Source organism: Crocodylus siamensis, chromosome 5 (assembly GCF_052110815.1).
Source record: "Crocodylus siamensis isolate JL-2025a chromosome 5, ASM5211081v1, whole genome shotgun sequence".
Classification (NCBI taxonomy): Eukaryota; Metazoa; Chordata; order Crocodylia; family Crocodylidae; genus Crocodylus; species Crocodylus siamensis.
Genome location: NC_143399.1, coordinates 128,882,408 through 128,909,684, shown reverse-complemented (window position 1 = coordinate 128,909,684; position 27,277 = coordinate 128,882,408). Strand labels below are relative to the sequence as shown.

Genomic DNA, 27,277 nt, shown 5'->3' with positions numbered 1-27,277 from the left:
AGGTTGCTGACCCCTGCACTAAACGGCTGTATTTCATGTCCTGAATTCAAAATTAACTAATGGAAATTGGTATTACATTTTTATATTACAACTCGGGAAAGAGATCATGGAGCTATTGTAGACAGTTCTCTAAAAATGTCAGCTCAGTGTGCAGCACTGAACAGAAAGTCAATAAAAATGTTGGGCATCATTAAGAAATGATGCCCAACAAAACAGAGATCATTATCACACCACTTTACAAATCCATGGTGCGACCACATCTTGAATTGTGTGTGAAGTTCTCGTCTCCACATCTCAAAAAGGTTGTAAGAGAATTAGAAAAGATAGAGAAGGGCAAGCAGAATGATCAAGACCAACTAAAAAGGCTAGGACTTTTCAGTCTGGAAAGAAGGCTGAGGGGGAAAAATGTGAGAGGTCTCTAAAGTCATGAAAGATATGGACCAAGTGAACAACAAACTGCTGATCACCAAGACCCAGTATACTACAACTACTGGACACCACTGGAATTAATACACAACAGGTTTAAAACTAGCAAGAGAGTACTTTTTTATGGAATGCGTAGGTAACTTGTGGAATTCACTGCTTGAGGATGTGGTAGAGGCAGACTACTTTGGCCTTATGTTTGTCACATTCAACAATTTACCATTTTTTTCTACTATCAGATCGATAGCACTACTAGGATTTAGTCTGTTGCTCATATATTTGAAAAATTCCTTATTGCCCTTAATTTTATTAGCTATGCACTTCAGTAATACCTTCGCCTTCTCTCAAGTGTCTGCATCTTAACTGTCCTTTTATATCGCAACCAAGTCCTCCATTTCTTATGCACATACGTATGTGCATATTTGTAGCTGCCTTCACTTCCCATTTAAATTAGATGCGCTCTCTCTTTTTTTTTTCAGTGAGAAACCTCATAATTGAATAATTATTTAGGGGGGGCTTAAAGAACCCTCAAGTCTAGTTATTCACATTTTTGTGTTCATATTTTTCCTCCCCCTCAATTTTGTTCATGATTATTTTCAGGTTTGGGGAACTGACCTCTTTAAAAAAGCACCATACATTACTCAGTATTATATTATTTTTGTCTAAAATATTAGACTGTGATTCCTTGCCCCTAGGCAATTTGTTTTTAGTTGAATGATCACTTCACCTTCATCTGTGAGTCATCCAGTTTAAGCATCCTAAAAGGCTTATAGCTTTTTCATTGCTCAATAGGATTCAGTCCTCACTGAGCATGCTCCATCCCATCACAGCTTCTAGTGATGAGTAGAGTAGTATCTGCTGTCTCCACTAAATTACTAAATATATTCCATTCCCCTAGCAGCACGAAAATGGCACTGATGGCAGGAAGCCTGTCCCCTCTATTTTCTCAACCTCCCTGCTGGGCCCAAAGCAACAATGAAGAGAACGAAGCCAAATGACTGAAAAAACACAGAGGATAAGAGCTAGGGTGCAGACACAGAGGACAGCAGACTGAGGTGAGGACCCTGATGAGAATAGACTTGTGGTAAAATTGAAGTGTGAAACAGAAGAGAGCCAATAGGAGACTGATTCAACTAAAGAAAATGTTACAGGAAAAAGCCAGCTAGAGGTGATACTGGACAATATGGGTAAGATGGGGGATACAGAAAGCCAGGTATAGAAACCAATGGTGGGAAATGGAAATAGATTTGACAAGAAGCCAGAATGCATAAAGAGATACAGTACTAATGTCATCATTACTCAAAACCACTAAGAAGCCAGGATATGAGAAGAAACCTAAAATCAGACAGATAAGGCTGATGCAATGCTTTTTAATTACATTTTGATTTTTATTAGTTAAATTTTAGTATTTTTCTCTAAAAATGAAACTGATTTCAAAATATGCTAGCACCTAGACTTGTTATAATCTCTTAAGAAATAAATAATAAAATAAATAAGTATGGACTCCAGAGTCTCTATTTTAGAGCTTTCAGCTCTAGCTTGCATACCCTTTTCTCTATAAAGAAAAAAAACTGGGCACAAAAATATAATTTTTGAGGCCAACGTTTATGACTAGGACACACATTTCATGAATCCTATATTAAGGGCTTGATTCTCTGTGTGATCCAACAGCTGTGAAGCTGGAAGCAAGTGTCTGGCCAAAGTCATCACAGGCACCCAACTGCAATTATGATCTTAAAGCAGCTGTTTGACACAAAGCATAAGCAAAACCTTAATAAATGAGGATACCATTCACCGTTTTCTAACAATTTAAAAATAGTCTGAAAAATAGAAAAGCTGTATACTTGCTTTCATAACAACTACTTTCTTGTCCATTAACCACCAAAGTTATCTTTGTACTGAAATCTACTTGCATTTCACTGCTTGTCTGTGACTATAAATCACAAGAGCATACAGGGAAAGCTCAAGGCATAAACCTGATGCAAAATCTCTATGTGGCAGTTGCGCACAACAAACAGTCTGCAATGAAAGTGAGAGAAACAAGCAGGCTCTGCATTTTAAGGCAGGCATTTTAGAGGTTGGTAAATTTAGCCCCAATTCATTCAGAGGTGAATTTGGGCTATAAGAAAAAACATGTTTCAGAGCACAGTATTTCCACAGCTTATTTAAAACAAAAAACAAACCAACAACCCCCCCACCAGATCTTCATCTGCCGTGAGTACAATGTATTCATGTGCCCCTGACCTGTATTTCCCCAGCTCATAATCTACATAATTGCCATAACATTGTCAATTTTCTCTCCCCTAACCTGTCATGCCAGTAATGACTAAAATTGAGAACAGCCATGACTATCAGTTTTTTACCCATAGTTTCTATTTTTTTTACATTATTTTATTCTTGTAACTGCACATGTTAAAATTCAAAAAGTTATCCAATTCATTTTAAAGCCTGTTGAACTGCTAGTGTCCATGACCTCCTCTAGTAGTGAATGACATTGAACAATGGGGGCCACTCCGATCCTCTTCCCACCTGATCTGCTGCTCTGCTTTTTGTTTCCTGTCCTGTGCTCCTTGCTCTATTTACCACTGTGCCGCCTCTGCCCCCTCTCTAATCTGCCATGTGACAAACACAAAGGTTGCCCATGCCACTTATAACACTCATGCCATAGATCAACCACTCCTGATATAGAAAAGCGCTGAATTTCAGTTTCACTATCAGAGTTCCTCCTTTTATCTATGCTCTCCAGGTTAATGAAGTTTAGCCTGTGTAAATGTCTGTTGCATCTATACCTTTGCGTGGTTATCTACACCAACTCTGGATAATTTCAAAGTTTGCTTTATGATGATGTACAATTAAAGGTTTACAAAACACCTATTGCCCAAAGAAAATTAAGAGTCTTTCCTATACGAGTTCCAATGTTTATAGAAACTACTTTTTGATTAAAACAAAAAAATGCCCCCCATCCTTTTTATACATGCAAAACATTAAAAGCTTCCCACATGCAATACGAGATTAAATCTCTGCAGTGACATCTCCCACTTCCTGCAAAGACTTGCAAATACTAATAGCAGCAGTAGGAATTGGCTAAAACTACTAAGGAGGGGAAGTAGAGAGCTGCCTCTACAACTAGAGTGACTGCTGATGTTGTTATATACTGTATGCCTAGGAGAGAGAGAGAAGATCCACAGAGCTTTCTCCATGTACACTGTTGCACTATCGAGCTGTGTAAGCTACTTTTGTCACACAAGCAAAAGGCCTGCTGAAGTGGGTGCTGGTGGTGATAGCTGCTCCACACAACAACCATGACATGTCCTACCTGTAACATGAGTCCCCTAAAGAGCATCCAGGAAGGATTTTCCCCCAGGTCGTTACACTGGCCCAAATCTCATTGCTCACCATACCATGGCCATTCTTTTTAAGATAAGACCCAAGCCACATCTGTAGAAGACAGTATGTGCAAGACATCCCTTATGAGTGTTGGGGTAATGCGAGGCCCAGGAATGGGCCAAGAAAAATGCAAGAGACTGATTTTTTGTTGGTGATATATTTTACTGGACCCTCCTGCACCACTGGGAGGGACACAGGCTTTCAGGATTCTACTATACTCTTTCTTCTTCAAGTCTCTGAGAATACAGGCAGACACAGCAGAGTTAAATAGCAGATAAAACAAAGGCTTATGCAAAACTCCACATGCAAATAAAAACAGGAAAGAAGCGATATTACCAGGTAGCTGGTATCAGACAAAAGAAATGCAATAGGGAGAGTAACCTGATAAGGGGAAGACCGAGACCATTCAAGAGGCTTGCTGTCACCTGTGGAGTGCAAACAGATTAGCAGGGATCAGGTAGAAGAAGGGTGGCCATGGCAAACATGGCAGAAAGCAGAACAGCAGATCAGGCACAGGAAGGGAACTGAAGTGGCACTCAGGCAGGGTCCAGAGCTAATTTGTGGCATGCCTACCAAAACAGCTGGCCCTCAAAGTAGTCAATTATAATGACTCATGAAGTCTATGTCTGTGTTAAGTCCCTAGTTCCTAGTGTCCAGTAACATCATTAATTTTTGTTCCCAGGCCCATCTTCAGCACCCCTGCCACTTCAGCAAGAGACTCAGGGGAATGGGTATACATAGACTGTGGGAGGGTCAAAGCCCACAATAAGGAAAAAGGAACATTTATTAATATATATGTGGTCTTATGGTTCTGTATAACAGGAAAGCAGAGTCTGACTCCAAACAGTTGTGGAGATGAACAACAAGGTTTAGGTCAGAACCTTTCAGTCTGCAGCTCACAACAGCAAGTCATCTGTTTGACAAGTTGATAAGTCTAAGACCTAAAAGGAGACAGAGGATGGATGAAAAGAAGCAAAAGGCAAGATAGTACAATTACTATTGTTCAATTCACCTACTGATTATTCCTGTTAGTAATTTCCTGCAAGCAAAATAAATGTAATCCTAGGATTTTCAAGGACATGCTGCACAATGCAGCTTAAGTCATTAGACAATATAAATATAGCAAAGCATTTTCTTTTAAATGTTCCTACATTAGGGAAATCAACAAAGGAGTTTTGATTTAAAAATACTGTAAGACTGTAGGTTTACTTTTCTCATTTAAAATAGAAGACTAAATATCAACACACTCCACTGAACCAGGAAAGCATCTTAAATTGTGCATCTTAATGCCATCCATTTCATTATCAGTGCTTTTCAGGTAACTGTCATCTAAATGACTAGACCTGAAACATAATCATGTAAGGTTTTATGAAGTTAAATCCTGCAAGTGTGCACATACAAAACTAATTTGAGATCAACTGACAACACTACAAATAGCCAGAGTTTGACAAAGGACTGGATTCTGACTTTCTTTGAATTTACAGGTCATTAAGATGCAAAACAGTACCTCGTACAAGACTTTTTGGCTTACACGGAAAGGTTTACTTGTCTTTGAGCTTTTCAATACTCATTTTTTTTCATTACTAGTACAATTTCCAGATTATGCCTAGTTTTTTAAAAAAGGACAAGAAAATAGTCATTTACAGGGAAGCCAAATCGTGATCATTTTCCAAAGCATTTATAACCAAGATATTCAAAGTTGAATCAGCTCTTGACATGTATATAAAATTGATTTAAAAATGCTCCATATGTCATTAAAGCCACAGATAAAAAGAATAATCTTATTTAAACTGTAGCGTGTGACATTTAGAAATTGAGATATTTTTCTTCTAAAAACATGAGCTGATAATCACTATACTGAATTCAGTCTTGATTTTGTTTATTTTTTGAAGTTACAGTTATACAACCAAGATACTATTTAGGTCAGTATTTCAAAGTTTAGATACCAAAATTTATGCACTTAGATATATGTCCCATCACTTTCAAAGTCACTGGAGGCCAAGGGAGCTCAGTACCCCTTTAAAAAAATAAAAGCATAAAAGGAAAGATAAGGCCACATTGTTTAGATGATGAACCACAGCCAGAAGTCTGAATGTATTGGCCTCATTTATTCCTTTAAATTTCTCAACGCATTTACTTTAAATACTGCCATATCTAGACATAGATGTACAGCAACATTTAAACTGAATGAATAAATGTATTTATTTATTTTTAAGAACTCAAACATTAAATATTTATTGTTTTGCACTGGGAGTAAATAGCAACTATAGCATATCTTTGCAACAGATTTTGTGCCTGGCATGATAAATCTGTGACAAGTCTGAAAGCTGCAATAGTAAAACAAGCTTATTATTAAGTGCTTTAAATGATTTTTCAGTTGCCTTTTATTTTTATCATACGCTTGCAGATTATGATACGTTTCATAGTATACATGAAGACTGCACATGGATGTCATGTGCTAAAAGAACAAACAGAAAACCCTCTTGATAAACCGTTACCTTAAAACTGAAACAGACTATTTGTTCAAAGGCTACAGGGCCTCCAAATGTTTAATTTAATCCTGTATTGCTATTATTCACTCTCACCATCCCCTCCAGCAACATGAGATCTCCTAACCAAAAACAGGTTTCTAAGTATGTATGATGTTATGCTGACTTGTGTTCATGATAAATGATTCAGGCATGCCACAAGGTAAGCCCCACACCCACCCATGCCACACTAGTTCCATAAACCTCCCCAGTCTGTTGTACTGCTTTATGCTCCTTAACATATGTGCTGTGTGCCACACACACAAGCTGCACGCACACTAAAAGTGACACAGGCCACTGGGTTGGCCACCTCTGATTTATACCAAGATTTCCATAAGCAGCAGATAGATTTGATGCTACATCTTTCTCAGTACCCACCATCTATAACTCAGCACCCCCCCTCCTTTCAGCAGACTAAAATGATTTACACAAAACTCAGGCTTACTGCTCATTTCTGCTCATATAAGCCTTTGTTTTGATAGTATGCTAGAAACCTACAAATGACCACAAAGTACACTCAGATAAATCTTGTTTTTTCTATATTGCACTGTTCATAGACAAAGATCAAAAGGGAAGTCCTGATTCCATGAACCACAACATTAATTAAAGTGACACCTGTGGTTTACAGGAACAGGGTTGGGAATTTCTTTTGGGAGACTGGTTAATATAATCTTCTCTCCTTTTGGAAAATACAGTACTCATTTAGAACTCTGTGCCCAGGGGCATAACTAATCATCCTGTAGTACTACTACTATAAAATATTACAATTTTAATCCCCATTATGAACTAATTAAAATACTACAGTCAACTTGTAAACACAGGATATGGTATGGGAAAAATGCTTGTGTGCGTCTATAATTTGCCGTGCATCTGGTCTGTATGGCTTTTTCAGATGTTGCTGTTGCTTGAGGAAAAGACACCCTGCTATTGAGTCAGATTCTAGAGGGTCCTCCGGGGTTCTCACCTGCCATGTCTTTGCTGTAATAAATGTATTTAGTTGGGAGGAAGATGCATGTTCCATCCCTCCTGGCCCCCTCTTTAGATCTTCCTGTCTGTCTTCCCGTTTGGGGCTCTGCCTCCCTTACACCCCACCTAACACCAACCAATGACGTTAAGTTCTAGTCTTCTGGGTTTGGTTACAGTACCATTACACGTGTCCTGGCCTTTTGAATTGGTATAAATATATAAGGGTGTCAGTTCGTCCCGCTCCGCTTAGGCTATAGTGGGACTGACCTAGCTTTTTCCTGACCTCAGGTTACCTTGTCTCCCATTTCCTCTCTCACCAATCTGTAGTTGCTGTGGTGCAGACAGCTGTCTCCTTCTCTCTGCAGGTTCCTGGTGGGTCCAATTCAGTCAGGAGACATCAGGAGTCATGGCTCTGCTTCAGGTGAGTAATATAGCCCTTCTGGGCTTGAACTAACTCCAAAAGCCCCTTCTGGGGGCTGCCACCACTTTTCCTTCAGTGGGGCTTTGTTATGCCCTGGGCTGCACGGTGCTTGCCAGGGAACCCACTTCTAGTTCACCCAGTGTCTCTTGTCCAGCAGGGTTTTTATTCCCCTTTTGAGGGACTAGCTGGTGAATTGGCACCAGCATGCGACCATAAAACGCGCCCACGTCGGCACGGGAGCCAGTCCCAGCTTCTCCTGGGTTGACTACTTTTTGCTTTTTTTTTCATCCGGCAGTGTTCTCCCCAGCTGCAGCTCCGTGCCTGCCACTCCTCCAGCTCGGCATGGCTTCCCACCTGCTCCGCTCATCTTTCCCCCCAGGTAAATTCTCGTCTGGGGCTCTATTTCTGTCAGTGTCATTTCTGGACCCTGTTTTAATTGTGCCCTTATGCACAAATGAAAAATTACACTGCTTCCAACACTGGTTAGAAGACTGACACTAAAAAAAATATGTTATTTAATCCACGTGTGTCAAGCATATAGACCATAGGCTGCATCCACCCTGTGGGACTCTCAGAGCAGCTAGGAATCCAGGGGAGGGGCAACCAGAAGTGTAGCCTGCCACCAAACTCCCAGCAATGGAGCCCTGAGGAACACATGTGTCAGCAACAGGAGCTGCCTTAATGCCTGTGCTGGCATTGCTTGCTCTGCTGCTGCCACTGGAACCAGATGCAGCCTATGAAGAACCCAGAACTGGCCCAGAGGTACTCCAGATCATAATAAAATTGTCCCTGAACTCCTCTACTGACTGTGGCCAGACTTAACCTGCGGGTAATTCATAAAGCTACGCAGGTTATAAAACTTTTTCTTTATTTCCACTTCTTAACAAAACACCTATTAATATGAAGGGAGTGGACTTTTTAAATCATTTCAGCTATTTCCTACTCACTTAAAGAAATCTATCCCCATGGTAACAGCACAGAAAACGAAATGGAAGATAAAGACATGTTTTGACACATTACAGTTAGGTAATGTTATATCCCCATTAATTACTGAGCTACGTATCACGCATAGGAATATTCCAGTATCTCAGAAAATACTGAGATGAAATGCAGCAAATGAAAAAAAGAGGCTTATTTATGCAAGACCAAGAAAAGAAAAGAAAAAAGAAAAAGATTTTCTGTTATATTATTAGAGAAACACACACGCGTGCGCGAGCACACATACACACACACACACACACACACACACACACACTCTAAAAGGCTGATATTTCCAATCGGTTCATAAAATTGATTTTTAAAAGTTCCAGATGCATTATCTAAAAAAGGTAGCAATTTGGCCCGAGAAAAATGGGGCAAAGTAGTAAATAACATCACAAAATGGTCTTATTTGGCCATATGCGTATAACACTTCCTTTTTTTTTTTCTTAGTAAGAGTCCAAGCCACAGGGATGACTTGCTGGAACATAAAAACAAAATGGAATGCCTTGGATAAGCATTTCCCAGTCATATTACATTGTCTTATATTCAAAGTCACCTTAGATTCAGGTAAATATGGTATTTTTGCAGCACAGAGGTTGGGGGGTACTTTTAGATAATCTCTCCAATAATTAAATTCTGTACATGGAAATTTTTAATTTCTTACATATACAATCTAATCAGAGGAAGGTTATTTTAATTTAATTTTCACTGCTGTGGTAGGGAGCATGGGGCTAGACCCCTTTGTCCTCCCAGTCTGCCCCCCAAGCATGTTACCAGCCATTTGCCCCCTGCCATGCTGCCTCCCCAACTCCCTACTCCTCTATGCCACTTGTCCCCACAGTGCCCGATGCCCTGCCACTTACTCCGTCCCCCATGCCTATGCCTCCCCACTCCCTGTCCCCTCACCACCTGCTCCACCCTGTGCCTGCCTGCCCTCCTATACCACTTACCTTCTGCTGCTCAGTTCCAGGTCAGGCATTCGTGGTGGCAGCAGCAGTGGCCCCAACCTGGCCCAGCCCTGCCCTGCCCTCCCAGGCAGAAGCAGCAGCCTTCTGCCTCCGGTAATATTCCCCTTCTCCTAACATAACCCTTGTTTTCCCTCATCTGCTAGCCTGAATTGTGAAGCTATAGGATAAGACTGACCACCAAACCACATCACTGAAGGTCTTCACGTGCCTTAACTGGAAGCTCAGCAAAGTCAAAACATCAAGGCAACCGTTTGAAAAAAATAAATACTCATTTTTCCTGTTGCATGACTATGAAAACTGCGAGATGGTAGAAAGAGCTTACTAGGAATTTTTCCTAGACTTAATCCCTCTCAGTAGGCAGTTTTTCACATCCAGATATTATGCAACAAATAAACAACAAGGACATAACTATTTATTTCTAGAACTTCACCCCAAAATGGTGCAACTTGATTATTAAATGGACACACGTGCTACAGGCTTTCAGTGTTGAGTGAGAGTGGGTTAGGCAATCTTAGCTATGTCTCTCCCTCTATACTTATCTGCCACAACTTGGATGAAGAAAAGGAAGGGAATCAGTGTCCTTTTGATGTTCCAGATTAATAACTGCCACCCGGATGTTACATGCTCAAAGGGTTAGTTTTATTTTCTGTACTTTCACAAGAGTTACTGCATCCGTTGCCAATGTGCCTGGGTTATAGATAAGAAATTTTTAACACACAGTCACTTGGATACTTTAACCACTTGCTGCCGCTAATTAGTTCATTAGCAGTATGTGCTCACTGTGCCTCTATTTTTTATAAGCATCTTGTGCCAGGAGCAGCCCTGGCTGCTCCACCACCTTCTGTGCTGACACTTATGGCACTGAAACAGTCTTGACAAGCTCAGGGGTTGGTACTGGTTTCCCCTGCCCGTGTCTTGCCCCGAGACACCCTCTTCACTCAGGAATCCCTTTGCCGAGCCGCGTCGCAGAGCCTTGGCTCTTCTCCGGACTCACCGAAACAGCCGAAATCCACAGGTAAAAGACTAGTCTTGTGTCTGACCTGCCGTCCTCCAGAGTCCCTTGGTCTTGGCGCCCTCTTGGGTCACAGATCCGGCCACTTGTGTCCTCTCCTCTGGGGCCTTGGTCACCCTCCATCCATTCTCCAATGCCCAAAGGCAACAAGTCTTCTCCTGCTGCCGGCTTTTATGCTGGTTTTGGTAAGCTAATCACCCAAACCTCTCACGGGTGTGTAAGTCCCTCCACCTGGCAGGATTCATCCTCAGGTCAACCCTGCCCAATTTTACCTAAGTAACAGGGCTCCTGCCTGAGCCCCCATTACATCGAGTCTGAGAGCTATAATATACTTACCTACTAAAAACATCTCAACTATACAAAATGGGATACAGAGAAGCAAGGAACTAGATGAGAGGAAAAAGTGGTGTCCTCCCAACTACTGGCAAAATATTTTAAGCAAAGATCATTTGTCATACAAACAGAGTTAACACAAGGCATATTTGATTGTAAGGCTGGAAGACTGTAAGATTGTAAGGCTGGAAGGGACCTCAGAAGATCATTGGGTCCAGCCTCCTGCACTAGGCAGGAAAGACAACTGGGAGTCAGGTGACCCCAGCAAGGGGCCCTCCAGTCTCCTCTTGAAGAGTTCTAAGGTAGGTTATTACACCACCTCTGGAGGGAGCTTATTCCACAGTTGTGAAGCAGTTTTTCCTAGTGTTGATCCTGAAGCAGTATTCCAAGCATTTTTGACCAATACTCCTAGCTTTCCCCAAGGGTGACCTGGTGAAAAATTGTTCACCAAACCCTTGATAGATGCTTCTGATGTAGTGGTAAGCTGATACCAAGTCCCCTCTCAGCCTTCCAGAGTCCCAGATCCCTCAGCCTTTCCTCATACGGCTTGCCACGCAAGTCTCTGATGATATGGGTGGCCCTTCTCTGGACTCCATCAAGATTTACTAAATCCTTGTTAAAGTGTGGCCAGAACTGGACACAGTACTTCTGCTGCAGTCTCACTAATGCAGAGTAGACTGGGAGAATCACTTTTTTGGTTTTGCTGGACATGCATCAATTGATGCACGCCAGGGTACTGTTGGCCCTGCTGGCTGCAGCATTGCACTGCTGGCTCATGTTCATACTGTGGTCAGTTTTTACCTCCAGATCCTTTTCATTTGTAGTGCAGGTCAGGTTGGTGTTGCCAAGCCTGTAGGTATGAAGGGGATTGTTCATCCCCAGGTGGAGCACTTTATATTTCTCGACATTGAACTTCATCTGGTTTCAGTCTGCCCAACTTGCTAGCCTGTCTAGGTTCACCTGTATCTGCAACCTATCTTCAAGCGTCACCATGCCTCCCCATAACTTGGTGCCGTCCATGAACTTGGCCAGTGAGCTCTTCACCCTCACATCCAAATCATTTATGAATATGTTAAATAACACCAGACCAAGCACCAACCCCTGAGGGACACCACCAGCCTCTTCCTGCCAACATGACACAGATCCGTTCATTAGAGCCCTCTGGGTCCTGCCACACAGCCAGCTTCCTACCCACCTAACTGTCTTGCAGTTAGCCCACAGTCGTCCAACACTCTCACGAGACCATCATGGGATACCAAATCAAAAGCTTTTTGCAAGTCGAGGTATATACAATCAACATCCTTGCTCTTATCCATGTGGCAAGTCACCTGATCGATATGAATCCTGAATGATCAGTTTAGGGTGATTGAGTATTCAGTGCAAGGTAACAGCAGTGGTTTTATACAAACCTGACTGCAAAGAGCACTTATTAGATGATACAATCCATCTCTTTACTCCATACATCAGGAAGCAGAAAAGCAATTTAACACATGGACTGTTTGTAAAGAGAAGTTGGTTTTTGTTTTTCTTAACACCCTGACATGTAAATTATGAATACATGAAAGCCTTGAAACTCAAGGAAGTACAACTAGGTTCCATCCCCCAACCCTATCTTTCTATAATTCCTTAAAGGCAAATATCACAGTTCAATCTATGACCTGGTTTATACATGAAGCTACTCTGATTTAACTGAAGCTGTTATTTTAAACTAAGTTAAAATGGTACAACTTGTGTTTACAAAAAAAACTGGTCTTACTGATAGGCTAGTCACATTACAGAGAAACTTGCTGTTTTATCAGCATCTTGTTCAAAAAGTATGCTTCAAGCAGGATGGCAGGCTTAGGGGATTGTATTCATTTGAAGATAAACACAGCAGTTAAAAAATGTATGCTCTTTTGACTTGGGGCCTGACTTCCATATATTCAATTGTTTTTTTTTAATATGTATTTTTTGTTTTACACGAGACATCTTGGGAAGATGGAAGGCAAGGTCTTTCAATTAAGCTTTACTGTACAGCTTCAGAATTGCTCACTGTCTTAGATACACGTTTTTGGCATTAGCTTTATACGTTACAAGAAATAGTTTTCTGACAGCAAGATAAAACACAGAGTACTTATATAATGGTGGGGCAGCTAATACACTGAGATCCTGCAGCTATAGTCAACTGGGCAAAGTAGAAGTCAGAATACCTCTTTATTACATAAGAACAATTCTACAAAGAAAAAAAAAAAGAATCCAAGGCTCCGCACCAACTGGTAAGGAAACTACCCAAAGTCAATACCTTGCATAGCACAATGAGGTCCCAATACATTTCTGTAGTCTCTCATTATCCAAAATTAAAGAGCCAAAAACTCTACAAAACTGGCCTAAGTTCCAGAGCAAGTGCAGAAATGTATATTATATTCTATATCAGTGAATTCAAATTAGTTGTCCAGAAATCCTTGTAGCAGTTCATTTAATATTTCTATACGTTCAGTGTACCACAGACTTTCAAAAAAAGAAAAAGAAAAAGTACTGAAAGAAAGGTTTTGGCTATCATATTTTGGATAACTGCAGGTATTGGGTACACAACGAATTGTAAGATTTTTTAGGTACATTACAGGATAAAAACATTAAGCTGGAGGTTCCTGATAAATTCCAAAATTAGTTTCCACTATCAGTGTTTTACTTCTGGTCATTTTAAGTCAGCAAATCTATCAGCTAATTGGGAAAGCCAGTTCATACTTCTTAGAGCAATGTTTTAAGTTGTTGGCAAACTCAGGAAGAAGTCACTGCATCAATCTGCAGTCAGTTCATTTTTGGAGTATTCCTTTGCAACAGTAAGGACAAGGATTTTGTTTAATATGATAGCTTAAATCCTAAATAAAATTCTTTGGAAAGAGGTGAATTTTTTCGTATGACTTGTTACCAGAAGCACTGTACACAAGGAGTCCCGATTAAGATGCTGTACAACTGAAAACTGCCATCTTAAAAATTGTGGCTTATTAATATAACTTCAGAAGTAACGCTATGATATGGTTAAGTTATTTTTAACTAATATTGTTGTGGAGAACAGCGAGAAATTCTGTAGCTTGGAACCATTTACAGAAAAAAAATTTTTTGAAAACTTGACTAATCAACAAAAGTCACATTCACCTTTTCCCCAAAAATCAGCCCTCCAAAACTGGGGTATGCATCATAAGCAGGAATGCTAATTTTTCTTGGTTAGAAGAGAAGCACAGAGATGCTGTGCTATAAGGGCTGCTGCATTTCTCAATGCCAGCAAGCAGAAAGATAGAGTGGAGAGTTCAGGGTTAACCCTCTGGCAGCCACTGATCAACTGACAGTTGCTTTTGGCTGAACTGACTCTGGAAAAAATCTTTTCTTATATTCTGCCTTCTAAAAACAAGGTGCAAGCCTTATTTTGATTGAGGGGGATATACAAAAAGTTATAGTAGGTATCTTAAAACAACAATGTACAGAACACACTTAGATTTATGAATAAGTGTGAAACTATGTCAACCCCCAATGAGACATGTTGGACTTGAGTTTGCTGATACAAGTGTACGATAACAGCTGTATATGTCCTTGATTAGAGCTATGGTTCAGAAAATGTTCACTTTTTAATCAAACATGGCTGCAATAATAAAAACAATTGCTAGAAAATAAGAGACTACCCACATTTTTCTCAGAAGAGGCATTAAATTTTACTTCACTCACCAGTTCCTATATAGGATTTAAAGCGTCCTGATAGTCTGTCGACAAAGGCACCTAAAACATCTAAGCCAAGTAATGCCACCTGCAGAAATGAAAAGCATTAAATGTATACAACATATCACTAGACAGTTCTTCAAAATATGGTCATAACCAAATCTATAACTGTCTCAACCTTAAGTTTTAATTCATTCACCCAAATTTAACCACCTTTTCTTAATTAAGTTTTACATTAAAAGAACTCATATTTTTTAGAAGTCATAGATGAAACAAACAACAAAATACTTAGGATGCATCCTTATTTTTATCTAAGGATTTGTTTTAATATTCTATAGACCAAAGATATCAAATTCATCAGGCTCACAAATGAGTGGCGCAGGATCAGTTCACAGACAGGATGAATGGTACAGAGCTGACCCTGTGAGATAGAATGGGCTGACGGCAACCCTCACTTGCCACGTGTGCCAGATCCAGCACCCACTCCAACCAGTTCAGGACACGAGCTGCACATGGTAGCCACCCCAATCAGGCACAGGTCCCAGATCAGCCAAGGCTGGTGATGAATCCAGCAAATGGTAGAATGCACAGACCCCTGCCACCTCCTACGCACCACACTCAGCACTTGTCTAGCTCGAGTGGGTCCATGTACACTGCAGTGCTGAACTGGCCAGAGCAGGTGCTGCAGGCATTGAATCCAACATGGAGGTGGTAGTCCTGGACTGGCCCATATGGGTGCTGCATATAACATGGGCCTTAAGAGTTGGTGCTCTGCATACAGGGATGGCCTGGCACCTATTATGTGTGATGTGTAGGTCACCTTAAGACCCAGGACCAGCACTGGGGGCCAGATGATGTGGATCCATGGGCTAGATTTGGCCTGTGGGCTGCATCTTTGACACCTCTGCTATTGACCACAGGATGACAACATGCAGCCTGTGGAACAACTGGATCTGGCCAAAGGAGCCAGAAGGCTTTGCTTGTGCCCATGTAGGGGCTGGGCAGCAAGGAGGACCTGTGCTGGGATGGGCAGCTGGAAGCTGCGATTACACTGTCACTGCTTCTCCCCACTCCCTACTCTCCAGCTGCAGTACAGACATCTCCCAGCCAGTGGGGAGCCGAGCCAGAACCGGAATGCCTCCAGTTGTAACCATGCTACACCTGGAAGGGTGAGGGTGGTCAGGGGGAGAAGCAAAAACAGCAACATGGGCACAGTTCCCAACCTCCTGGACTCAGCACAGCTCCCTTTCAGTTAAAAGCTGAGCTCATACTGCAGCCAAGGAGCTGGGGGGAAGTGGGGAAATGGGGCAGCTAGGAAAAAGGGCAGTGGTATGGAAACAACTCCCAACTGCTTGGCCGCAGCATGGGTGCAAGCAAAAAAACCCCTCCCTGCTGACACGACACCAAATGCGGTGGCTTGCATCAGACTAGAGTCAGGTTGTTCCAGCCTGCAGCCTAAAAAGGTTGTTGGCCCCTGCTACAAACCCATTCTGCTTATTTGGCAAAACAATCTTTTTATTTATTTTTTTATTCTACAATGGGGGAATAAATGGTGCATTTATCGGTAAAAACCAACATATGCTTTACCAGTGGTTGGTAAAAAACACATACAGGCTATTGCATCAAAAATTTGATTCCTGACAAACCATAAACAATTGGTCCAGTAGTTTATACTTTATTTTAATAAAAACTGTCGCCCAAAAAATATGTTCTAAGAATATGGCAAATTACTTTCTAAAAAACTTAGGGGGGGAAATGTAATGAAAGCATTTGAAAAACATACTGGTTTTACAAGAATAAGAGAAAGGTCTGGAAGCAGGGGAGAAGAGGGAGCCTATGGATAATCATGACCAAATTAGTAACTTAAATAAATTTCTGTTCAGAGCTCAAACACTCTCCTTATAACAGTCAGTGCACTGCCAAATCCTACACTGAAACTACTGGAGAAGCCTTTAAATAAAGCCAGGTGAAGAGCAGGGCCTATAATTTTATCAATATGTTAACAGTTAATCAAGTTTTGTTGAATCTCTTTGTGCATCACAATTATTCTGCATATCTGGACCAAATTTCACTTCTTTTGAAACTACAAGCTCCTCCTACTGGCATGTTTGTTTTACTAACCACAGACTACTGAGATGATAATTTCCAGAACTGAAAAAGACAAGCTAAAAGAATTAAAGTGAACAAAAACAATATACAAAACAAATAAATAAAAAGCATTTTAGCTTTGCATGAAAGTTTGTGACACGTGAACATAAGAAAGTAAAATTCATTCTACAGAAGTGCTCAAGGGGAACATACGCTGAGATCAGTGGAGCCATACTATGAGAAATAAAAAATTAGGCACAACATTTGTTTGCTTCTCACCCGCATTTAATTTACTGCTCTGAAGGAAGCAGCCAACAATGCCTATTTATCCATCAACACCATTGGAAAGATAGTAAAATAGCCAGTACAAATAGCCTTTTTCTTTTTTGAGTGGTAGTCTGTGGCCATGTACAGACATTCCATTTCTACCAAAAGAATAGCTGCTCTCCCAGTAGACATCACAAGTGTACATTCCAGGTTTTCCTCCCAGAAGCAATAATGGTCATTCTGAGAGAACAATAACCCTATTCTAAAGGAGGTAGAGGTTGCTCCTGGAAGAGCTTCCATTAGGAGAACGGATGTCTGCACACTTCCCTGCTGCTCAACTCCTCCAGGGGGAGGAGGAGGAAGAGGAATGGAACTAGAAGGAAACGCTCCTGTGCCTTCCAGAGACCAGGGTCACTCCAGTCTGGAGAAAGAACAGGGGCAGATGGAGCAGCTGCCATCTGCTCCCTGCTGACTTCTCAAACACCAGAGTTCTGAAAGAGAGAATTGGGTGAGAGGCTATGACATACTGCTTTGTATGCTGGGTTCTTGTGCAGCACTGAAAGCCCAAGAACAGCACTGCAAGTGCTCTACCTCCTTCAATCACAAGAGTCTCTTGTGCAATTACTGGCTGAAGTACTGATTTTACAAAGACATATCTACAAAGAGTAGTTCTACAGTACCGCTTAGTAAAAGTATGCACTAGGAACCACATGGCACACCCACAAACTTCTAAAATTTAAATATTGAAAAGGAGGCTAGTAAAATTAATAGGGTAAAAAGCAGCCTTAATTTTTTTTGGAGTAGACTACAAATACATCACAACAATCATCTCAAACATTTATTTCTGTGTAGCTAAAACTCAGACCTCTAGCCACATCCATAATCTGTGAGGTTCTGTAGCTCATTTTATCATCTGCCGGACACATTTTTTTCTTTGGTGTCCTGAGTTTACCTTAAGTTCCTATCATGCATAACTTCCAATTTATGCTGATCCCCCCTTTTTAAAAAATTTTTGCTTGTTTGTTTCCCTAATGAAGAGTGCACACCAACCTGATGCCAGTACCCCCCCCTTCTAAAATCTGTCCTCTCTATTTACTGTGTATTTGCCAATGAACCCACCACAAGAACCCTGCTCTTCTTCCCCCAACTCACTAGACAGCTTTGGTTATCACCTTCCACTCCATTCTTAAACTCACAAAAGGGATTATATCTTGAGAAAAATATTCCTAGGCCCCCTACTCTCCCTCCCCACACCTGTTCCTGGCTTCCAGACAGTACTCTAACCTTGCCAAGGGCATTAGCTGCCTCCACAGGCACCTAGTGAGTCCTGCCTTTATAAAAAACCTGTCAATTTACCTCTAAATGTCACAACTATCAAAACTTCCCACAAGGAAACCATTATAACCCACAGATCCTACAAGTCTATCCCATGAAATAGTATACCTCCATCCAGTGCACCAAGTACTCTCACAGAACCTACACATGTTGGTGAAACTACACAAGCTACCCACCAGAATGAATGATCACGGAAAGAAAGCTAAAAGGACAGAGAAGCCAGAGCACAGGTAGGAGATCATTTTTCATTAAAAAAAATAAAAATAAAAAAGCCACTCCCTTTCTAACCTCAATTCTTAGGTTGGAGGAAACTTTGCAAAATATTAAAAAAAAAACAACCAACCATGTCTGGACATTAAGGACCATAGGCTTGCGTTTTGAACTAATGCCCCTGTTGCTTTCTGTTCTGTTCCTCTGTAGACAAATTCTTCTACCATTGATTTATCAAGTATCTAATGATTCAGCACTTCTACCTAGATTCACTGCTCTCTGACACTGTCCCCTATTGCCTACAAAGCACTGGTCCATTTCTTTGGTTTCTTCTCTCCCCATTTCCCTCATCACTGAACCTTCTCCCTGTACCACTGGGGTAAAGACCTGAAATGAGGCAATCCAACAATATTCATTCTCTCACAATGTAGTACAGTGTTGAAATAAGAACTTCCAAAACCCTTAACTTGTCCTCCAGAAAATCATGAACTCAGGCTCACTTGTATCTTCTAAAAGAAAGAAAAACAAAATATGCAAGGTAGCTTATATTTCCTCACCATCCAACACAGCAGTTTTTCCCTCACCAAACTCTACTGTTTTGGTCTGATTCTAGAACTACAGGGTACTATATTCCATTTCAAAACTACTGTTCAGTTAGCTCAAAAGTTTTCAGGGTAAATATTTTATTTACTAAGGTTTGCTGCTTAGCTCCATGCTCTTTGAGATCAGCTATTCATAAGCTATAAAATTCACATGACTGTCATCAAGACATATAGAGGACAATTTTTTCTCCAGATTTACTATATTAGAAATAATGCAATGTGTGACACTGAACATCCCTACCCAATAAGAGAGAAGTGTTGCTGTGGTTAAGAAAAGGTCAAAGTCAAAAGCCAAGTACAGTTCATCCATATTTTTCAGGCTATTTTTGCTACTAATATGAAAGAGGGAAAAAAAATTAGTAGAACATATGAGCTTCTAAAAAGAAATGACTATGAAAACCACTCACCCAAATAACAGACCTAACACAATAAGACCCTATTTAGGTCCAACTGCTCACATAGCAGAAAGAGGGTCCTGCTAGAGGACAGGTTATTTTCTACAGGGAATATGTGCCTAAGAAAAGATTACAAGTCCTTCTCAAAAAAATCCAAATATAACAATGACTACAACTCATTAACAGTGCTGTTTTATGTTGAAAACTGCATAAAACTGATCGTTTCTTCAGTTGACATGTTTTGCTGTTTGTGTCCAGTCAAGTAGGGCTAGAGCGTTGTTGTAGCCATGACAATCCAGGAAATGTCAAGAGGTGAGGCTTTTCTGTGATATCAATTATTGTACCAACTGTATAGTTGGGAAAGCTCCTGGACACGTTTTTGGGCATCAAGTGTTCTTCCTCAGGTCTAAAGGAGAAGCAGACAGGCTGAGGCATCATAAAAAGCCTTGCCTTGTGTGTTCAGTCAAGATATTCTTGGTACATTAAGAATAAAACTTAATACAGAATGAACAGGATCACCACAGAACTGCAGACCAACTAAAATGACAAGGCCAATTACAAACATGAAACCCTAGAGTCAAAAAGATTTCCTGGCTGTACCCAGCTGAATAACATGGCCTGTGGCAAGATTATTAGTCGTAAAAGATTTCTATGAAAATAGAGTGATGATGGTTGGACGGGTTGTTCAGTCTGTACAATTTGGAGAATACATGAAGTAGTGATCAGGTGGTTTGCTTTAAAAGATTATCGTATGAGACGTTACTGCATTTGCAGAAAGATGCTGCCTGAAACCTGAGAGCTTTCCAGGCATCTAAAGTATACCAGAGCATTTCTTTGTGGTGCAAGGATCCTGGGCAAAAGAGTAGAAAGATAATTTCCCATGACCTATGGAGTCCAGAGAAATCCCTGCCACGAAGGCAGGATCAATATAAAGTACATTATAGAACCTGCACTACTGAGGTTCCAAAAGAAGAACTTCCAGCTCAAAAGACAACGTTGCGGAGCCTGTGCTGGAACTGTTTTCTCAAGCAGCAGCAGCATGAAACCAACAGGGTCCTTTAAAAAAAAATCAAAATCACAGTTTCCAGAAAGATGACCACTCACTTGGAAATCCTATTTTGTAGAAGCAGCACCCACCACGCTGGAATTACCGATGGATTTGTGAATCCATCAATAAGTTTAGGCTTAGTTCACCACTAGATTATGCTCATAATCATAAGATTTAGAAATGTTTAAGTAATCAAAATATCAAGTTCTTTATAAATTTTCATTTCACACTGTCTACTCAAAAGTTAAGCTTTCCACTGACCAGAAGCTAACAGACAAGTAGATTTCTCAGATCCTGCCTAACATAATGCACATAACCATATAACATCACAGGTTTAGTAAGCATAATCTTATTCCCCTTCTCATCACTGGCTCCCACAACAACAACTGGAGCCAGTGATGAGAAGGGGAATAAGATTATGCTCATTCATTTAAGGATGTTTTCTCATTTACCTCAAGAGATGAAAACCTGTATTTCTGAGAAGTGCCCAGGTTCAAGCCTTATAGCAGATAAAAAAAAAAAAACAACTGGTAGGGATGTACTCAAATCGCAGAACCCAGGGCCAAATTTCACAGGGCTTGCTGAGACCCTGGGACTCCAAATTCATGGGCAGATTGCAGGCAGATACATGGGCTGCCACTGCCACACTATCCCTGGCCATGCTCCCCACCTGGCCTTGACCAAAAAGCAGTCCCTTTACCCCCACCATTGCTTCTCCCCACCACAGGAGCAAGGGGGGAACAAATTTAAGATGACCTTCCGCTAACTGGATTCTATACGTGGAAAATTATAACGCATTTATAAATGTTCATGTATAGAATAACAAAGGGGGTATCATCTTAACTTTGAAGCCATCTTGGATTTGGAAAAATCAGTTCTCTGTGTGTACAAAACTTTCACTGAAAATTATGTATGCATAGGAAATGGAAAACAAATATTCATATCAGGCTACACAGAACACTACTGAAGTGTATATAACTGTGAGACCCTTTTATTAATGTAGTATTAGATCATATGCCTTACAATATATACTCTGCCTTTGTGCCAGTCTTAAAGGACAGGGCACCTGTAATCATCAGAACAACAATAGCAAACAGAACATACTGATTTAGGAAAAAAAGTGAGTTTTTAAAAAAAAACAGAGTGTTATTTATATACTGCAGAGGCAGTTTTGTCATTTAATGAAAAATTACCTTTTTAATTGTCTTCTGATACAAATGTGTGACCAGCTACTCCTCACTCAAACTTTCCAGATCTACCCAGCTTTCACTATGTAATACCTGCCCTTAATTCAAGAATGTAAGAGGAAGAACAGCTAGTTATGTTAAACCCTCACTAAATAAACAACCATGTCTAAACTATCATCTCTTTTAGTAAGTCTTGTTCTTCCAAAAATAAGTGGTACAGGGAAACCTGTGTATTTGAAGCTGACTCTTTTCAGTGTTTAATCACCAAAGTAGTTACACGTTGAAAAATCTATGAGCCTATGAAGCATACAAGCCACAAGCTTCATGAATATACGCTAGCTTCATAAAAATGATACATCAACTGCAACTGCTTAGACAGGGGTGTTGAACTGTAACTTTTAGAGCTCCACCTACCCAAAAACTGGATTAATCCAGGTTGTACTTCAAAATGACTTACAAATGTTAGCCATTATTGCAAAGCAATGATTTTCACATGAGACTGCTCCCGAGGAAAAAACCTCCTATAGTTAATTAAGACCAGAGTTCAGCACTGTGTAACAACACTGCCACCAGATGACTAGAGTACAAAGTAACACCAGTTCCATCTTGCACAGCCACTGCTGAACTGAACAAGTTAGTCCTTGATAATAAAAGTGAACTTGGACTCATAAAAGCTTGTGCTCTCTGTCTCTGGCATATATTTTAGTTAGTTAGTTAGTCTACAGAACTGCATATCTACCCTGCTTTCTGACTGACTTCAAGCTAACACAGCTACCTACTTCTCTTGACAACACAGCTACATTGTCCATCTACTGACTAACCAAAAGCAAGAGAACAGACCAGACCAATATCACCCCTCCATCACCCAAAATCATTAGCTCTTCCCTGTAAATCAGGTAAAAAAAAGCACAAAAAAATTGGAACCAACACCCCCACTCCCACCCCCAAGTCATTCCCAGGTCACTATAAGAACCAATGCAACCTCTCCCACAGACCATGCAGGGGACAGCTTGTTTCAAAATGCAGCCATCCATTTCAGACAGCTGTGCTCTCATAAAAGCCTCTAAGGACAGGGAGGATAGTGTCCCTCCATGAAAGAGCACTTTAAGGGGGGGAAGAGGAATCAAAACACAAAACAATGGAAGCACCTAACAACAGAGGCCCAAGCACACAAAGGAGATGTAGACAGCAAGAGGGGTTAAATCTAATAAGAGGTGGTTCTTTTTCACCAGGGTGCAATTAAAAAGTGTGGAACTCTTGTTGTGGAAACTGACAATTTAGCCAGATTCAAAAAAAGAGATGGGACAAATTCTTGGAGGAAAGGGGCATCAGTCACTATTGAACAAGAGATTTAGGGATACAGGCTCTGAATCAGAACCGTCTAGACTTTAAATGAGAGAAACTGCAAGTGAAACAGGAACAGTGGGAAAACCCTAGTGGTCATATCCCCCTGGTCATTCACTTTTCCTCTCAGCACCTACTCTCTGCCACTGTGACACAGGCCTTTTGAGATGCTATTCTGGAACGTGGGCCAAAGCCCACCAAGTAGAGCTATCAATCCCCCTTGACGAAGGGGGCCACAAAGGACACTTCGGTGATTGCTTGGGACAACTAAAAGGCAAAACACGGATGGGAGTAAGGGTTACTGGTTCAAAATGAGCACGCTGAAGATGGACACTGAGCAGAGAACCTGACCAGGAAGAAGGCTCTGGCTGAGAGGACACTTGTGGACTGTTTTCCTGTCCCTGGCCGGGTCATGTCTGTGGGTAGACTGTCATTGGACAGCACCCACCAGATCCCAAAGGAATCTAAGAAGTCAGCAGACATTGCCCAGCAAAACTCTGCCCAACGTGAACAAACAGGAAAACAGTGTCTCCTTTAGTCCCAGGGGATCCTCCCAGCCAGAGCCTCCTTCCTAGTCAGGTGCCTTGCCAACTTGGCTACAGCTAGGAGGAAGCTAACAAATATCATCACAATCTCAGGGCTGTGTGTTTGGATTCCTGACCCCAGAGGAGAAGGTATACATCTTAGTAAAAAAACTGACTTCGGGCTGGATTGGGTATTTTTTCAGTACCTTTTCCCAAGAACTACCAGACTCTTTATCAAAATGAGAGTGTTGACAAAAATGCAGTTTTTGTGTAAATGGTTCTGTTGTTTTCCTCCGAAGCTATACAGCTGGGCTTTCTAAAGCAGCTGAGAGAGACAGGCCCAAACAGGATAATTCTGAAACCTAGGGTGCAGGCTGTTGGGTAAGTCTGATAGCTTTTATTTGAATAACTAAAATAGTTGGTGTAATAAAAAGATACTGGATTTACCCAAAGAACCCTGAAAACCAGTTAGGTGCTCAGGGTGCCCCCAGTCCCCATTGACCTTGCCTGGGCACTGAGCATCTCCTAACCCCTTTGAAAGCTGCCAGCACCAAAATAAGAAGATCCTAGATGTGGCCCCAATTTTCCCCCTGTCCCCCCAGGGCCCCAAGGTGATGAGAAGTGGGGCTGGGCTCTGTTTCTGAAGGGGACAAGCAGCCTGGCTCCTTCAGAGGGCGGCAGCAGCAGCTCCTGGCCCCCTTGTCTGCAGTTTCATGCTCTCCCTTCATTTTTTTTTAGTGGGGAGGGCGAGGGGCAGCCCCACCCCCCAGGCAGCTCCTTGGACCCACTCTCACCTTAAAATTGCTGGAATTGAGCCAGGCTGCCAGCTCGTTGACAACTATGTCAAGGCGCTGTGGGTCATGCTCCAAGTCGGGTGAGCAGCTCGGCTCGCTCACGTAGTCTAGCAGCTCCTGGCCCACCTGCAGCCGCCGGGCCACGTCCTTCTGCTGCACCTGCTCACTGAAGTACTCCATGCCGCCCGCCTCCATCCTCCGCCGCCGGCCCGGGCCCCGGCCTGGACTCGAACCCGCGGCCCCACCGGCCGCCCGGAGAAAATGGAGCGCGTGTCTGTGGGGGGGAAGGGGGCTGGACCCCGGGCGCCAGCCGCCTCACGCGCACGCGGGACCCGCCCCCACCTTGTGCGCGGCCGGGCAGGGCGTGGGGGAGGGCCGGGGCGGGCCTCGCGCTACCTCCGTCTCGTGGAAGTTGCGTTCCTGCTGCTGCCGCTCCTGCCCCGCCCCCCTTCCTCCTCCTCTCACCACGGCCCAGCTCTCTCACGCCCCGCCCCCTCGTCTGGCCCCTCCCCCTCGCCGCTGCGCTGAGCGACCTACGCGACCTACTCCCCCCGCCCCTTCCGGCAGTGCAAGCATTGCGCATGCGCGAGGGCGGGGCAAGACACGATGCCATACTCATCCTCCCCCTTCTGCTGGTGTGTGTATTCCTGAAGATAGCCTCATGTTGGTGGCGCCTGCGCCGAGGGTTAGGAGGTTCCGCCCTGACCGACGCTGCAAATGATGTGCGCATGCGCCAGACGGCTACGGCTGCTCCGCTTTCCAAGAGGGGAGGTCTTTCTCTACGAATGGTGCCTACTGTGATGCCTGTCTAGGGCGGTTGGACCTGGGCTGCGGGAATAGGTTGGGTTAGAAGCGTGGAGTAGGATAGCGTGGGACTAGGGTTCGGGGAGGCTGGAAGGAGCGGCTGGTTTCTCAGGCAGGGCGGTGGGCACACTCGGCTGGCTCTGCGTTCAAACGCCCCGCGCACCGCCGGGCCCCGCACCGCTTCACTCCGCCCCTAGAGCGCTGGGGGCGGGGTGGGGCGGGCTGTGCCCTCGTACGTCATAGGGGAGCGTCGGGAGGGGGGTGGTGCTGGAGTTTTGTCACTGCCCACGCCCAGGCAGATCCAAGCGGGTAGCCCCCCTCCACCAGGGGCTGGTGAAAACGAAGAAAGTGATTCTCCGGGGGTGTAAACTAGTATAATACTGACAGAACCAAATACAAATGAACTCTGATAATATAAAAACAGTACTGCCAAAAGAAAAGTCAGTTTCAGGTCCATAAAATTAGATTTAAAAACATTTTACATGCAGATGCAATATGTAAAACAAGAAAGACCCAGATCAACCAGGCAAGGACTGCCAGTGCAGCGCAGGCCACCGTTTTAGAGTTGTTGGCCTACCTTTAAAAGGTAAAGATACAGGGAAGATGAGGTGACTGATCAGGGAGGTGTGAGAGCTGAACTACAGCAGACAAAAATGCACAATCATAGAAAATCCGTTTTGGATGTACCTCAGGAGGTCATCTAGTCCAGGAGTTCTCAACCTTTTCTGCACCAGGACCTGTTTGTGAACATGGATGGTCAGTTGCAATGCAGTGCCCCTCACTCACCCAGACCCCAACCCCATCAATGTGTGGAACATGGGGGTGGGAGGGGCAGAGGGTGTGTGTATGGGGCAGTGGCAATGCATAGGGGATGCACAGGGGAGCACGTACCCCCTGAGAGCACCGGTCCACCTCCTGACTGGCTGCACTCAACACTTAGGTGATGGGCAGGTGGGAGTGTTGGTACCCTGCTGCAATGCCACAAGCCAGGGAGTGGAGGGAGGCCTGTTGCCAGAAGCGGCTGCAATGATGGGCCTTGGGGAGGGGGCTCCCCCCCAGTCAGCAACATAGGTTGCATGGGGGGAGGGGAATGTGCCTCCCCTGACTAAGGCGGCACCAGTGGCCCATGGTATGGGGCATAGGCCCCAAGCAGCCCCTCACAGGCTGGAACTTGCCAGCCTGCAAGGGAAAAGCTGCAGTTTCCCACATTTCTTTTAAAAGAGAAACCGTTTTTTAAATTTGTTGATCCATTTTTTTTAAGTTTGTTCACAACCCTTTCTTGCAACCCACTTTTGGGTTGTGACCCACAAGTTGAGAAATGCTGATTGTAGTCCAACCCATTGCTCAGAGCAGGATTATTCCCAACTACGTTATTCCAGTCTACCCCAGTCTTCAAAACCTCTGAGGTTGGAAACCTTAAAAACCTCTTATTGCTGACTCTGAAACTCATGCTAAACTGGGGCCTACTCACAAAAATTAAAACACAAAATACTGATGCTAACTGCATAGTGCAACAGGATGTGAGTTCATGGCTAGGCCATCTGAGAAGAAATAATGAGATATCCCTTCCAGTTTATCTTATTATCTTTATGATGATTTTAAGCAGGCTCCTAGTTGTCTGGTATGTAACTGTGTGAAATGTATATCCTAGATTAATTAGTTTAGTAAATATTTCTTTTGCAATTAACTCATGTTATGTACAGGAAGAGTCATTCTCCGTATGTAATAAATGTTTCCTCCTGATTTAGTTCTGTTTTGACTAATGGTTCCCTTGATTTTCCAAGGACACTCCCCAAAACCTTGTTTTTTTCCTGGTTGTTAATCAGTTTCTTGATACGTTCCATACTTAGTCACTGAGGTAATTCATTCAAATTGGAACTTTCTGATAACCAATAACGAGCAGCAAGGCTGGATTATGACATGCTGGGGCCCTAAGCTATGTCAATCTTAAAAGGCCCCTTAGCATTACC

General features: G+C 42.5%; 1 protein-coding gene across 13 annotated transcripts in view; it reads right to left on the bottom strand.

Moving 5' to 3' along the window:
- The window catches only part of CLASP2 (cytoplasmic linker associated protein 2), a 221,824-nt gene extending 196,857 nt beyond the window's left edge, over window positions 1–24,967 (bottom strand). For 7 of the 13 annotated variants that reach the window (XM_090050330.1, XM_090050325.1, XM_090050329.1 and 4 more), the window contains exons 1-2: window positions 24,504–24,966; window positions 14,719–14,797 (exon numbers count right to left, since the gene is read on the bottom strand). In XM_090050330.1, the coding sequence (XP_089906456.1) occupies window positions 14,719–14,797; window positions 24,504–24,698 (274 nt within the window). In that variant the 5' untranslated portion in view covers window positions 24,699–24,966. Of the gene's footprint in view, window positions 1–14,718; window positions 14,798–24,503 lie in introns of all 13 variants that reach the window. The other 6 variants (XM_090050336.1, XM_090050323.1, XM_090050327.1 and 3 more) reach the window with 2 other exon arrangements.
- Window positions 24,968–27,277: the final 2,310 nt, after the last annotated feature.